At 38.0% G+C, this 12,618-nt stretch overlaps 1 protein-coding gene across 5 annotated transcripts in view; it reads right to left on the bottom strand.

Moving 5' to 3' along the window:
- TRMT13 (tRNA methyltransferase 13) overlaps positions 1–12,618 on the bottom strand; it is a 19,857-nt gene extending 7,239 nt beyond the window's left edge. The window contains exons 1-9 of one of the 5 annotated variants that reach the window (XM_055401878.2): positions 12,452–12,578; positions 11,368–11,454; positions 7,985–8,031; positions 7,831–7,897; positions 4,479–4,541; positions 4,229–4,298; positions 3,875–3,981; positions 3,358–3,525; positions 972–1,044 (exon numbers count right to left, since the gene is read on the bottom strand). In XM_055401878.2, coding sequence (XP_055257853.2) covers positions 972–1,044; positions 3,358–3,525; positions 3,875–3,981; positions 4,229–4,298; positions 4,479–4,541; positions 7,831–7,897; positions 7,985–8,031; positions 11,368–11,394 — 622 coding nt within the window. In that variant the 5' untranslated portion in view covers positions 11,395–11,454; positions 12,452–12,578. Of the gene's footprint in view, positions 1–971; positions 1,045–3,357; positions 3,526–3,874; positions 3,982–4,228; positions 4,299–4,478; positions 4,542–7,830; positions 7,898–7,984; positions 8,032–11,367; positions 11,455–12,424 lie in introns of all 5 variants that reach the window. The other 4 variants (XM_088835512.1, XM_055401876.2, XM_055401877.2 and 1 more) reach the window with 4 other exon arrangements.

Raw genomic sequence — 12,618 nt, 5'->3', positions numbered from 1 at the left:
CTGCTGCTACTGCTAAGTCGCTTCAGTCGTGTCCGACTCTGTGCGACCCCATAGATGGCAGCCCACCAGACTCCCCCGTCCCTGGGATTCTCCAGGCAAGAACACTGGAGTGGGTTGCCATTTCCTTCTCCAATAGCTGATTTACAATGTGTTAATTTCTACTGTACAGCAAAGTGATCAGTTATATAAACATATATATATATATTCTTCTTCATATTCTTTTCCAATATGGTTTGTCAGGGGACATTGAATATAGTTCCCTGTGCTATACATAGGACCTTAAATACATTTTTAAAAGACCAAGTAAAAAAAATTATAAATTATCTACTAACTTAATGAATAAATTTTATTTACTATATGGGCCAACGGTGGGTTGCATTACAGGGCTGAATTAAAATTAGCAGAAGAGGTTGCTGGCATATGTTTGTATTATTTTCATTTTAAATAATATGAAAAACTAAAAAAGGTACAAAAAGGGCATTAAAAAGTATGATTCATGGGTATGTGTGTGTGTATGAAATAAGTTCCATAGAGATGGGTTATTTTTTTTGGTACAATTTAAAATTGTGGGAGTATCTTTCACAAATTAGTTAGGCAGAGAACTAGCTCATTTCCTTAACAATTCTGGTAAAGTCATGTTAACAACTGGCAGAAGGCTAGTGTATGGCATGAACAAACTCAGTAATTAAATAGCACAAATAAGCAAGATAAGGGTATATTATCAAAAATTTTAAACTGTTCTCTAGTATGACATTTTATGTCTAGCTGATACTGAAAAACAATTTCTTAGAGTGTCAACCCTCATCCCATTTATATTTATCTAAATGTTAGATATAAAATTCTATATTAAAAATGGATTAATCTTTGTTTTTCCTGAAGCACTGCTCTGCCTGATTGGATTTCTAAGCAACCCTCAAGAGTTTGAAAGTTCTATGATTTATGGAAGAGCAACTGAAAGTTATGCAACTTACTCAAACACAAATGCTGAATATCAATTTGAAGTCTTTCAAACACTGAATTTTTCTTTCTGTGTTTGCCATCTACCTGTACAAATAGAACATTATTATAACAATGGGTTTCATGTAAGGGAAAAAAAGCTTTATGAAAATAAGAAGATTTCTATTTGTTTTCAAAAGTCAGAGCTAATAATTTTCCATTTTATTTTTTAGTATGTAAAAAGTAGAATTGTTAATTGATATTCTGTGACAGAAAATAGCAAGTCCATGGGATTCTCCAGGCCAGAATATTGTAGTAGGTAGCCCTTCCCTTCTCCAAGGGATCTTCCCAACCCAGGGATCAAACCCAGGTCTCCTGCGTTGCAGGTGGTTTCTTTACCTACAGAGCCACCAGGGAAGCCCAAGAATACTGGAGTGGGTATGCTATCCCTTCTCCAGCGTATCTTCCCAACCCAGGAATTGAACCGGGGTCTCCTGCATTGCAGGTGAATTCTTTACCAGCTGAGCTACCAGTGAAACCCTCACATTTTTATAAGCCTTGAACATTTTATAAATTATAATGTACACATTATTTCCTTTAATTCTAAAAATCCCCAATTCACTGATGAAGGCATTAATGTTCATAGATGTTAACTGACTTACCTAAGATTATTTGCCAGTTCCTTTATCAGGCCCTAAAACACTATTTGTGGCTTGCTTCTCTTCTTACCCTCCCTGAAAGATCACAACCATTCTCATTTATATCCATATACCTATGATTGATAAATCTACATTGTGGCTCAGACCATTCTGATGAGCACACACAAATCCAACTGTCAAACAGAGAGTTCTATCAACAGCAAACTCATCCAAAACTGAACTCGTTATTTCTCCCTCTGAACTATTCTTCCCCTTCATCCTGCCACATTCCCTGTCTGAGGGAAGAACACCACTTAGTCATTCAAGGCACAAAAGGTCACCAGAATTAACTCTTCCCTCTCACTTAATAAAGTCTCATGGCTCCCATTATCGTTACATTTCTCATACTCTTTCCCTCCTCTCTGTCTCCCTCCAACACTCTTAGCTCTGGCCCATTTCTTAGCTTATTTCTCATCATAGGATAGTATCTTATTATTAATCTCCCTAGTTCAAGTTTCGTACTCTTCTGATACAGCTTTAACAGTACTGCTAGGATGAACTTTTAAAACTTTATTTACTTCACCAATCCTTATATTCTCCTTAAATCTCTTCTTTGCTGCTTCCTTCTCCTCAGGAAACCTGAGGCTGGTGTTTTGTCTTCTGGTAGAACTCTTACATCATTTGGTACTTATCACTTAGCGTACTAAACCAATATACTTATAAAACTGTCCCATGAGATGTAAGCTTCTTGAAGACAACAATTAAACCTTGTTTCCACTGTATCCCCAGCATGTAACAGGATAAAGTCAAACTCCTTCCATAGCATAAAATATGACCCCTTCCAGAGTCTCTCCCACCTCTCCCATCTCACTGTTGAACTCTACTTCACACCATGTACTTCCATCACACAGAAATGTTTCTGTGTTCCCTTGTCCTTTCAGGCATTTGGTTACATTGTTCTTGCTTCCTAGAATGCTTCTCAAACCCTGTATCTAGCAAATACTCACTTTTCAAGACACACCTCAAACATCACTTTTTCTATGTAGCCATTTATCATCCCTTCCCCGCAGTAAAACTTGTCACTCCCTCCTTTGAACCCACACTGTATTCTGTGTAGCATCTTTTTTTTTTTTCCCCATATTTTAACACTTTAAAAAAAATAATCATTTATCTACTTGTTTCTTCTTTCTAAATATAAGTGGGTTTCCCTTGTGGCTCAGCTGGTAAAGAATCTGCCTGCAATGCAGGAGACCTGGGTTTGATTCCTGGGTTTGGAAGATCCCCTGGAGAAGGGAAAGGCTTCTTACTCCAGTATTCTGACCTGGAGAATTCCATGGACTGTATAGTCCATGGGTTTGCAAAGAGTCGGACACGACTGAGCGACTTTCACTTTCATTCTAAACATAAGTAATAGAACACAGGGACTCATGTCTTATTTTACTTTATCTACTAAATATCTGTCATGGTTCTGGTGGTATGCTCAATAAATGTTTACTGAACAAACAGTAAGTTTCAGAGGTAAGAAAGGACTCAAGACTTTTAACTCCTAGCTTGAGCTTGGCTCTTTCCACATATTTTCTTGTCTTTGTTATTATTTTAAGAACTCAGATCAATGAACTATCAAAATTTAGATTAAAAAACTTACCTTTAAGTCACCAATATAATTAGAATAAAAAAAATACAATCAAATAAACACAAAAAACTCATTTTCTTTTAGAGGCTTTTTTTTTTTTTAAGTGCAAACAAAATCTGGCTACAAATATACCACAATGGTTTCACTTACCTTGAATCTTGTGGTCACCTTTTCTACTAGGATGAAGTGAACTTTTTCAGCATCTTTTAAGGCAATATCAACCCAATGAGATAATTTTCCCTTTCCTGCTCCAAATTCAACAAAGCATCTTCTTGGACCAAGTAACTTTAAATTTTCAATGTTACCTAAAATAGAAGCCTGCAAACTTCACGAGATTATTTTATAAACTAGAGCAAAAACATTTGGCTCAAATGGAAAAGCAGCAAGATAATTTCTGTATAGGGTACCATGTTCACAATGGTAATTTTTGTTTGGCTTTAAAGTTTTTCTCCTGCTTTTAAATCCTTGACATGCAGTACTCAGAACCCTATCCATGCCAAGGACTTTCTATATATGTCTGGACATTGTTTGAAATGGAGATTCTGTACCATGAAAGATAATCTAAACAAAATTTCATTAACACTATATTTAGAAAAAATAGAATGTTAGCTTCTGACAAATGAACAAAAAGGTCATTTTTAGTAGAGTTACTATGGCTTAAACATACCTGCTGTTTCAGATGTTTGGCTGCAGAATCACCATTTTTAGGGTCATTAAGGGCATCATGCAATGCTGGATGGGACATAATTTGATCTTTAAGTGTGCAGTTCAAACCTGTGCCAAATAAAAGCACACAAGCCTAAACAACCAAGTGTGAAACTGTAGGGTTCTAAGCAATGGTAGTAATATTAAACCACAGAGGAATTTCCCTTTTCCAGGGGATCTTCCCAACCCAGGGATTGAACCTGGGTCTCCTGCATTGCAGGCAGACTCTTGACCGTCTGAGCCACCAGGGAAGTTCAACTCATATACCACCTCATTATTCTAATAAAATTTAACTTGCAAATTTAGGCAGACTTACCTTCACTTGCTTTTCTCAATTTCTTAATTAAGTTTTCCAGCTGCTCTTCAGAGAGAGACGAAATTGGAACCTATATACAAAAATGGGACATGAGCTGGTCTGGGAACTGATAACATTGATTCTATAAGAAAATGCATTCTATGTCAAAATAGTTAATTTATTTCAAAAATTGGAACAAGAACTGAAAGCTTTATTTACAGTGTGGAGATGCTCATGAACACCTCATAAAATTAAAAAGTCAAGTACTTACTAACTGATCCAGTATCTCGGTTTCATCTTTTAAACCTGCATTAATATCTTGAATAAAGAAGTCCTTAACAAAAACAAAATGGTAACAAAAGTTATTAATGTAAAGAGTTCACAAAAATTAAGGTGAAAAACTGATTCATCCTTTCTAATACTCTGCACCTGCCACCTTCTCTTTCTTCCAATCATTTATTCATAAAAAAATTATTCGTAAATAATTACTGAGTGACTAGTCCGGTCCTTAACTTGCTTTAGTTGCTGAGGATTCACCAGAGTAAACAGAACAGACAAAAACTTCTGTGTTCCTGGATCTTACATTCTAGTGAGGTGGCTATCTGAACAAACATTTATCTTCTAAAGAAATTCATTAGTAATTTCTATTAATATTTTTACCTATCTCTAGCATAGATTGAAGATGTTACTTTTGCTACTGTTAAAGCAAAAACAAAAGCCCAACTACAAATGACTGTTTATCAGATAGGTAGCATGACCACAAACAGATACGAAAAAATATTACAATGGTTTAGGTCTGATTTCTTCTATTTTAAAATACTACTTAAAACAGAACACAGAAATGTCCTGTGATACTATGTTGTGTAAATTAACATAGTGAGATATTTCTAGTCCATTTTCAGAGACAGAAAGACTCTAAGGATCTAGTTCAACATGTTCAACAATGAAAATGTTCTATATCTGCCCTAATCAACATGGCAGCTACAGCCTTGAAATATGGCTGGTGTGACTGAGTAACTGGACTTTCATTTTGCTTAATTTTAATTAACTCAAATTTAAATAGTTACACATGGCTAGTGGCTACATATTAGACCATGTAGATATAAATGAATGAAATTTGTAATTTCAAATTTCAATAGTGTAATTTTTTACAAATTCTCTTTTGAAAGTGAAAACAACTCCTGAGACATTATGCACAGTAATGTAATGTGTGGATTGTGGGTTGCTACTTTTACTTATATGGGTAATAATAGAAACTAGTGATTAAGTGCAACAGGTTAGAAAGTGGGTATTAGAATTTTTGTTGGATAACTGACAAAACTATAACAGAAAATTATTAATAGCTACAACTATTAATAAAGCAAAACCTGGGTTTCATGTTATACATAGTGTACTAGACAAAAACCGTTCTGCATTTCTTTTCTCCATCTCGTCACCCCACTGCTTTTCTCCCTTTCCTTTTCACTGTGTCCCTAGCATGCAATGAAATCTGTGCATGGGTATTCCTTTTTTTTTTGGCCCAGTGCCACTCAGCCTGTGGGATCTAGTTACCCAACTAGGGACTGAACCTGGTTCTTCATGAGTGAAATCATGGAGTCCCAGTCACTGGATCACCAGGAAATTCACAGGGGTATTCCAGTTTTAATAAATTCACTTTTTCTCTCAAACTGTTCCCAGAGCACATATTCAACCTGCTTGCTTTAACTAAAGCCTAACAATTAGGTACGGAGAAGGCAATGGCAAGCCACTCCAGTACTCTTGCCTAGAAAATCCCATGGATGGAGGAGCCTGGTAGGCTGCGGTCCAGTGGGGTCGCTAAGGGTTGGACACGACTGAGCGATTTCACTTTCACTTTTCACTTTCACACATTGGAAAAGGAAATGGCAACCCACTCCAGTGTTCTTGCCTGGAGAATCCCAGGGACGGGGGAGCCTGGTGGGCTTCCGTCTATGGGGTCACACAGAGTTGGACACGACTGAAGCGACTTAGCAGCAGCAGCAGCAGCAATTAGGTAAGGAAGAGAACCTCCACGCCTATGAAAAGTGAAAATGTTAGTTGCTCAGGTGTGTCCAACTCTTTGCAAACCCATGGAATGTAGCCCACCAGGCTCTTTCCATGGAATTCTCCAGGACAGAATGCTGGAGTGGGTAGCCATTCCCTTCTCTAGGTGATCTTCCCAAACCAGGGACTGAACCTGGGTTCCTTTGTGGCTCAGATGATAAAGGATCTGCCTGTAATGCAGGAGACCCAGGTTCAATCCCTGGGTTGGGAAGATCCCTTGGAGAAGGAAATGGCAACCCACCCAAGTATGCTTGCTGGAGAATTCCATGGACAGAGGAGTCTGATGGCTACATGTAGTCCATGGGGTTGCAAAGAGTCAGACACTACTGAGTGACTCACACTAACACTCCTGCATTGCAGGCAGGCTCTAAAGAACCTGTCTGAGCCACCAGTGAAGCCAGGTAATCTCCATGCATACTTAAAAGTAAAAGCAACATTTTTTTTTTACTAAGAGGCTAACTAGGTTAGTCATCACTTTTCTATTACACATCTTAATGTAAAATTTTTTTCTTTTTAAACTTATGCCATCTGGACTGCTGGTTCTCAAACAGGAGGCATTTGGAAATGTATGGGGATAATTTGTTGTCAAAGTGACAGTGGTTCTGGGACTTCCCTGGTAGTCCAGTGGTTGAGAATCTGTCTGCCAATGCAGGAGACAGACTTGATCCCTGATCCAGGAAGTTTATTATCCAGGCGCAGTTATGTGCCATAACTATTGGACCTGTGTTCCAGGGCCTGGGAGCAGCAACTACTGAGCCTATGTGCCACAACTACTGAAGCCTGCGCACCCTAAAGCCTGTGCTCTGCAACAAGAGAAGTCGGCATACTGCAACTGGAGAGTAGACTCTGCTCTCCACAATTAGAAAAAACCCCACACAGCAACGAAGACCCAGCATAGCCAAAAAACAAAAGAATTATATATTTTATAAAAGGACTTAGTTCAAGTGTTACTCTCTCTGGAAAGTCTTTCTTGAGCCCTTAGATTTAATTTTAATGCAAGTATGTGCTTTTATCACATGTACACTTACTTCTTCCATTGAACTTAAAAGTTCACTGAAGACTGGGATCATATTTTATTGAAATAAACTTGCATGCTAATGTGCTAAGTTGCTTCAGTTGTGTCTGACTCTTTTTCACCCTATGGACTGGGGCCACCAGGCTCCTCTGTCCATGGGATTCTCCAGGCAAGAATGCTGGAGTGGGCTGCCACGCCCTCTTCCAGGGTATCTTCCTTACCCAAGGAATGACCCTGTGTCTCTTATGTCTCCTGCACTGGCAGGTGGTTTCTTTACCACCAGCATTGGCACTAAGTATTTCTGAATAGATAAACTGTGGAATTACTCTCTGAATACTATTTTTGTTGCAAAAACATCTGTTACCTGAATTAGGAGTCTTAGTGGATTCACAGTCTAATGCCCTATATACACTCAGGTGTATTTACCATATTTCAGTCTCCTGAAGCAAAAGCTTTGTTTAAAAGCTCATATTTGTAATCTACTAAGTATATATAAATATTACATAGCACCTATTTTACCATTCGATTTTACTGACCAAACACTTACAGGTTTCGGCTTCTCTCTTGAGTTACACTTTTTCAAATGCTTTGCTAGTTGATCTTCATATACCGTGCTAAATTTAAAAAGAAAGTTATTTAAAGTAAGACTGTGATAATCACTGTTTCTAGCACAGAAAAACCCTTCTCCAACCCATACTTACTGTTTTGGATCTAAAGGACACAGAATTCTTTTCCGAGCATTTTCTTCCTAAAAACAAGAACCAAAAAAGAACATATTTATTCTAACAATATATCAAGTTTATTGCTTACAAATACTAGATACAACTTCAGTATAATCATAAGCTTATGCTATCCCAAAACAAGATTAAGGAGACCTTAAATGCACATTAACAAAACACTCTTAAAATCAGATCGAGTTTAAAACACAAATCTCTAGTATAATGAGACATCACCTCATACCTGTCAGAATGGCTATCATTAAAAAGAACATAAATAACAAATACTGACAGTCATGTGGAAAAAAGGAAATCGTCATTCACTGTTGGTAGGAATGTAAATTGGTACAGTCACTGTGGAAAACAGTAAGGAGGGTTCTCAAAAAATGAAAAATACAACTACTGTATGACCCAGCAATTCCACTTCTGGGTACATATTCATAAAAACACTAATTCAAAAAGGTATGTGTGAGTTTGAGTGAACTCCGGGAGTTGGTGATGGACAGGGAGGCCTGGCGTGCTGTGATTCACGGGGTCGCAAAGAGTCGGACACGACCGAGCGACTGAACTGAACTGAACCCCAATGTTCATAGCAGCATTATTTATAATTGCCAAGATATAGAAGCAACGTAAATATTCATCAAGAGATGAATGGATTAAGATGATGTGGTACACACACACACACAAACACACACCCCTATGGAATACTATTCAGCCTTTAAAAAGACTGGAATTCTGCCATTTTCAACAAATTGGATAGACTGGGAGGATATGGTCAGAGAAATACGTCAGACAGGGAAAGACAAATACTGTATGATATCACTTATTTGTGGACTCTAAAAAAACAATAATCCCAGCGAAAATAAGAAAAAAAAGCAACAGACTCACAAATATACAGAAGAAACTAGTGGTTACCAGTGAAGAGAGGAAAGGGGAGAGGAGCATTATAGGGGCTGAGGATTAAGAGGTACAAACTATTATGTATAAAATAAAGTACAAAGATATACTGTACGACACATGGAATATAGCCAATATTTTATAGCCACTGTAAATGGAGTATAACCTTTAAAATTGTGAATCACTGTATTGTACATCTGTACCCTGGGGGCTCAGATGGTAAAGCGTCTGCCTACAATGTGGGACACCTGGGTTCAATCCCTGTGTCGGGAAGTTCCTCTGGAGAAGGAAATGGCAACCCACTCCAGTACTCTTGCCTGGAAAATCCCATGGATGGAGGATCCTGGTAGGCTACAGTCCATAGGGTTGCAAAGAGTCAGACATGACTGAGCGACTAAACTTTTACTTTCACATCATCTATACTTCAATTAAAAAACAAACCTTTTGTGTAGCTGGTTTAGGGATATATGAGCAAATACTGCTTTGCATAACATTGATCTATAGCTTGAAACAGGTTACAGAGAAAGCCTACATATGTAATTTTGAATCTATGACAGAACTGACTAGATACACACTATTATTCTAGGGATACTAAGGAAAAAAATGCTGCTGGTTTAAATTATGACATATCATTAAAATTAAGAAATATTCTGATTTTAGAGATGCTAAAATGTGTGTGGGGGAAAAGTGTATCTCAGACACAACAAAAGACAGATCTTCCTCAACTTATGATGGAATTACATCCTGATAAACCCATCATAGGTTGATATATTCTCAGTCAAAAATGCATTTAATACACCTAACCTACTGAGCATTATAGCATAACCTAGTCTATCTCAGGGTTCGGTCCCTGGGTCAGGAACTAAACAAAAGTCTACAGTTGGGCAAAATCATCTAAAAGCCTATTTCATAATAAAGTGTTGAATATCTATGTATTTTATTGACTACTGTACTGAAAGTGAAAAACAGATGGTTGTGTGGGTAAAGAATGACAGTTAGCGTATTAGTGGTTAACCCTTGTGATAGCGTGACTGACTTGAAGCCCTGACTCCCTGACACTGCCCAGTACTGCTTCTCACTAGCCCCAGAAAAGACGAAAAATTCAAAATTCAAAGTATGCTCTCTACTGAATGCCCACTGCTTTTGCAGTATCATAAAGCCAAAGAATCATAAGTTGAACCACAGTCAGTTGGGGACATCTATATGGTCTTTTAACCACTTGGTATGTGATCATACTCTACTGGCTTTGCAGCTTTTGGTACAGAATAATAACATCCCATTCGTTTCTAAGTTACATTGATTTAACTACAAGTACTCAGAAAAAATAAAGGAATTAATAGTGTCGGCAAGTCTGTATAGTATAACAGTTAAAACCAAAGGTCAATCAGATGCTTAGATTCCTAATTTTTCTATCAGTTTCTAACTCTATGATCTGAAGTCTTACTGCCTCATCTGAAAGATAAGAATAAGTTATCTTACCTCTCAAGGGTTGTAAAAATTGAGCTAATAGGTTTCAAAAGAAATGTTAGCACAGTGCTGTTCATACAGTAAACACTATGTTCATTACTAGTATTAACAACTTTTTCAGTTTATTTCAGTTCTGTTCTGCCTCCCAGTGTATCCACAAAACTATGTTCACTGAATTTCATGAACAAGTTAAGAGACTTTTCAGTATCTTTTGAAGATATAGCACATATTCTTCCCTATTTGCTGGTTTTAAAGTCTAAACTCCATGAAGGAGAAGACTCTAAGTTAACTTCCGAAAGTCTAATGATAAGTAGGGGAAGAAAGTACTTTTAGAATCTGTTATTTGTTAGAAACAAGGCTTCTCAACCTTGGCACTACTGATATTTGGGGCTGGATAATTCTTTTTTGTGGGGGCTGTCCTGCCCACTGTAGGATGTTTAGCAGCATCTCTAGCCTCTAACCACTAGATGCAAGAAACAGTCTTCAGCTGTGACAACGAAAATGTCTTCAAACATTGTCTGGGGAGGCTAAATCACCAGCATATTAGAAACACTGGGTAAAAATAAGTACAAGTTGTCTCAGCCATATATGACACTTAAGAAAAAAGAGATGGAAACAATATACTCAATCATAACAAAAATTAAAGATTCAGTGAATGTGTTAGTTGTTCAGTGTGTCCCACTTGTTGCAACCTCATGGGCTGTGTAACCCACCAAGTTCCTTTGTCCATGGAATTTTTCAGGCAAGAATACTGGAGTGGGTGGCCATGCCTTTCTCCAGGGGAACTTTCCAACCCATGGACTGAACCTGGGTCTCCTGCACTGCAAGCAAACTCTTTACTGTCTCAGCCTCCAGGCAAGCCCAGGATACCCCAAATTGAAAACCAAACCATAGTCATTAAAAGTGTTTTCACTTGGTGCTTGTCAGTCTTTTTTCAAGAGATTAATAACATGATGTCATTCCTCTCCAGGAATATGGATTACCCTGTAAGGATCTAGTCATACTCTACTACTGTTTCCATCTGCTGTCATCTTCTGGACGTCTGGTTAAGGTGAAATACCAGGTCTTATAACAGGGAGAACAAAATCCTCCTGCAATCATAAAATTCATTTTTCAGTCAGGGGATGTTTGCTGGTCCTCTCAAAATACAACAGAAAGTGTACTTCAAAGAGTTCCTGTAGGTCACAGGTCAAAAGAAGAATAAGCTTGTTTCAGTACACTTCATTCCAGGCAAGTATCAGTTAAATCAAAATATGAATTAGAGCCATAGCTATGAGGGATCAGTAGCAGATGAAAGGGTTCTACGGTGGTATCTGTACTGGATATTGCCTAGGAGGATAAACCATCTAACAAACAAAAATAATGTAAATAATACTAGATATTCAGAAGGCACGAAATCAAATGCTTTTCTCTATGGTTTAATCTTCCTAAAACCTATGAAACGTGCTCTTTTTCTGTAAGCATTATGCTGATCTTGTCATATGTACCCTAAAGAAATACACATACATAAAAATATTACAATCATATGCACAATCGAGCAAAACTGTACACTTTCTGTTCTCAATTTTAAAAGAATTCATTCTTACGTGTTTTTTAAATCTTTCCTTTCCCTTTTCAGCAAAGCAGTTACTAGTAGCTTTCAAATGATTGTACGTCTAAATAAAAAATTTTTAGAAGTTTCTCTCAACCGCATTCACAAGACGTGATTATCGTTCACGAAACAATGAAAACACAATTAGTGAAACCTTGGATTCTTTCTTTGATCACTCTTCTTTCTAAACCACCATTTCCCATCAGGAAGGCGGAGAGTGAGCCGAGCGCAAGAAGCGGTAGTCTGCAGTAAAACTAAAATCTAACATTACCACGAGTTGGTATCAAGATAAACGGGTCACTGCTGGCGCTTTACTTAAATAAAAGAAAACACTGCACTTCACTACGGCTCATCATCTCTCCCTAGGGAGGCCAGTACTGCGTTTATCACAGGAAAAGCTGCAAAATCCAGGGGACTGAAGCAGAAATCTGTCAGAGGGGAGGTGCCGGACCAGGAAACTTATTTCCGACCCTCGAGAGGGTAAGGCGATACCAGACCTCCGAGGCTCCAGCGTGTTCACCACAGAACCTTTTGCCGGCTGCCACCACCATCCTGCAGAACCGCTTCTTCTTTTCCACAAAATAACCGCATCGCCCCTCTTCTGGAAAGGCAGTTCCATGCGGCGTCAGCGCAGAGGCCGCCATAATTCAGGGCTCACTCCGGG

Source organism: Moschus berezovskii, chromosome 4, assembly GCF_049115385.1.
Source record: "Moschus berezovskii isolate FMDL1 chromosome 4, NW_MosBer_1.0, whole genome shotgun sequence".
Classification (NCBI taxonomy): domain Eukaryota; kingdom Metazoa; phylum Chordata; class Mammalia; order Artiodactyla; family Moschidae; genus Moschus; species Moschus berezovskii.
This window is presented reverse-complemented; position numbering and strand designations above follow the sequence as displayed.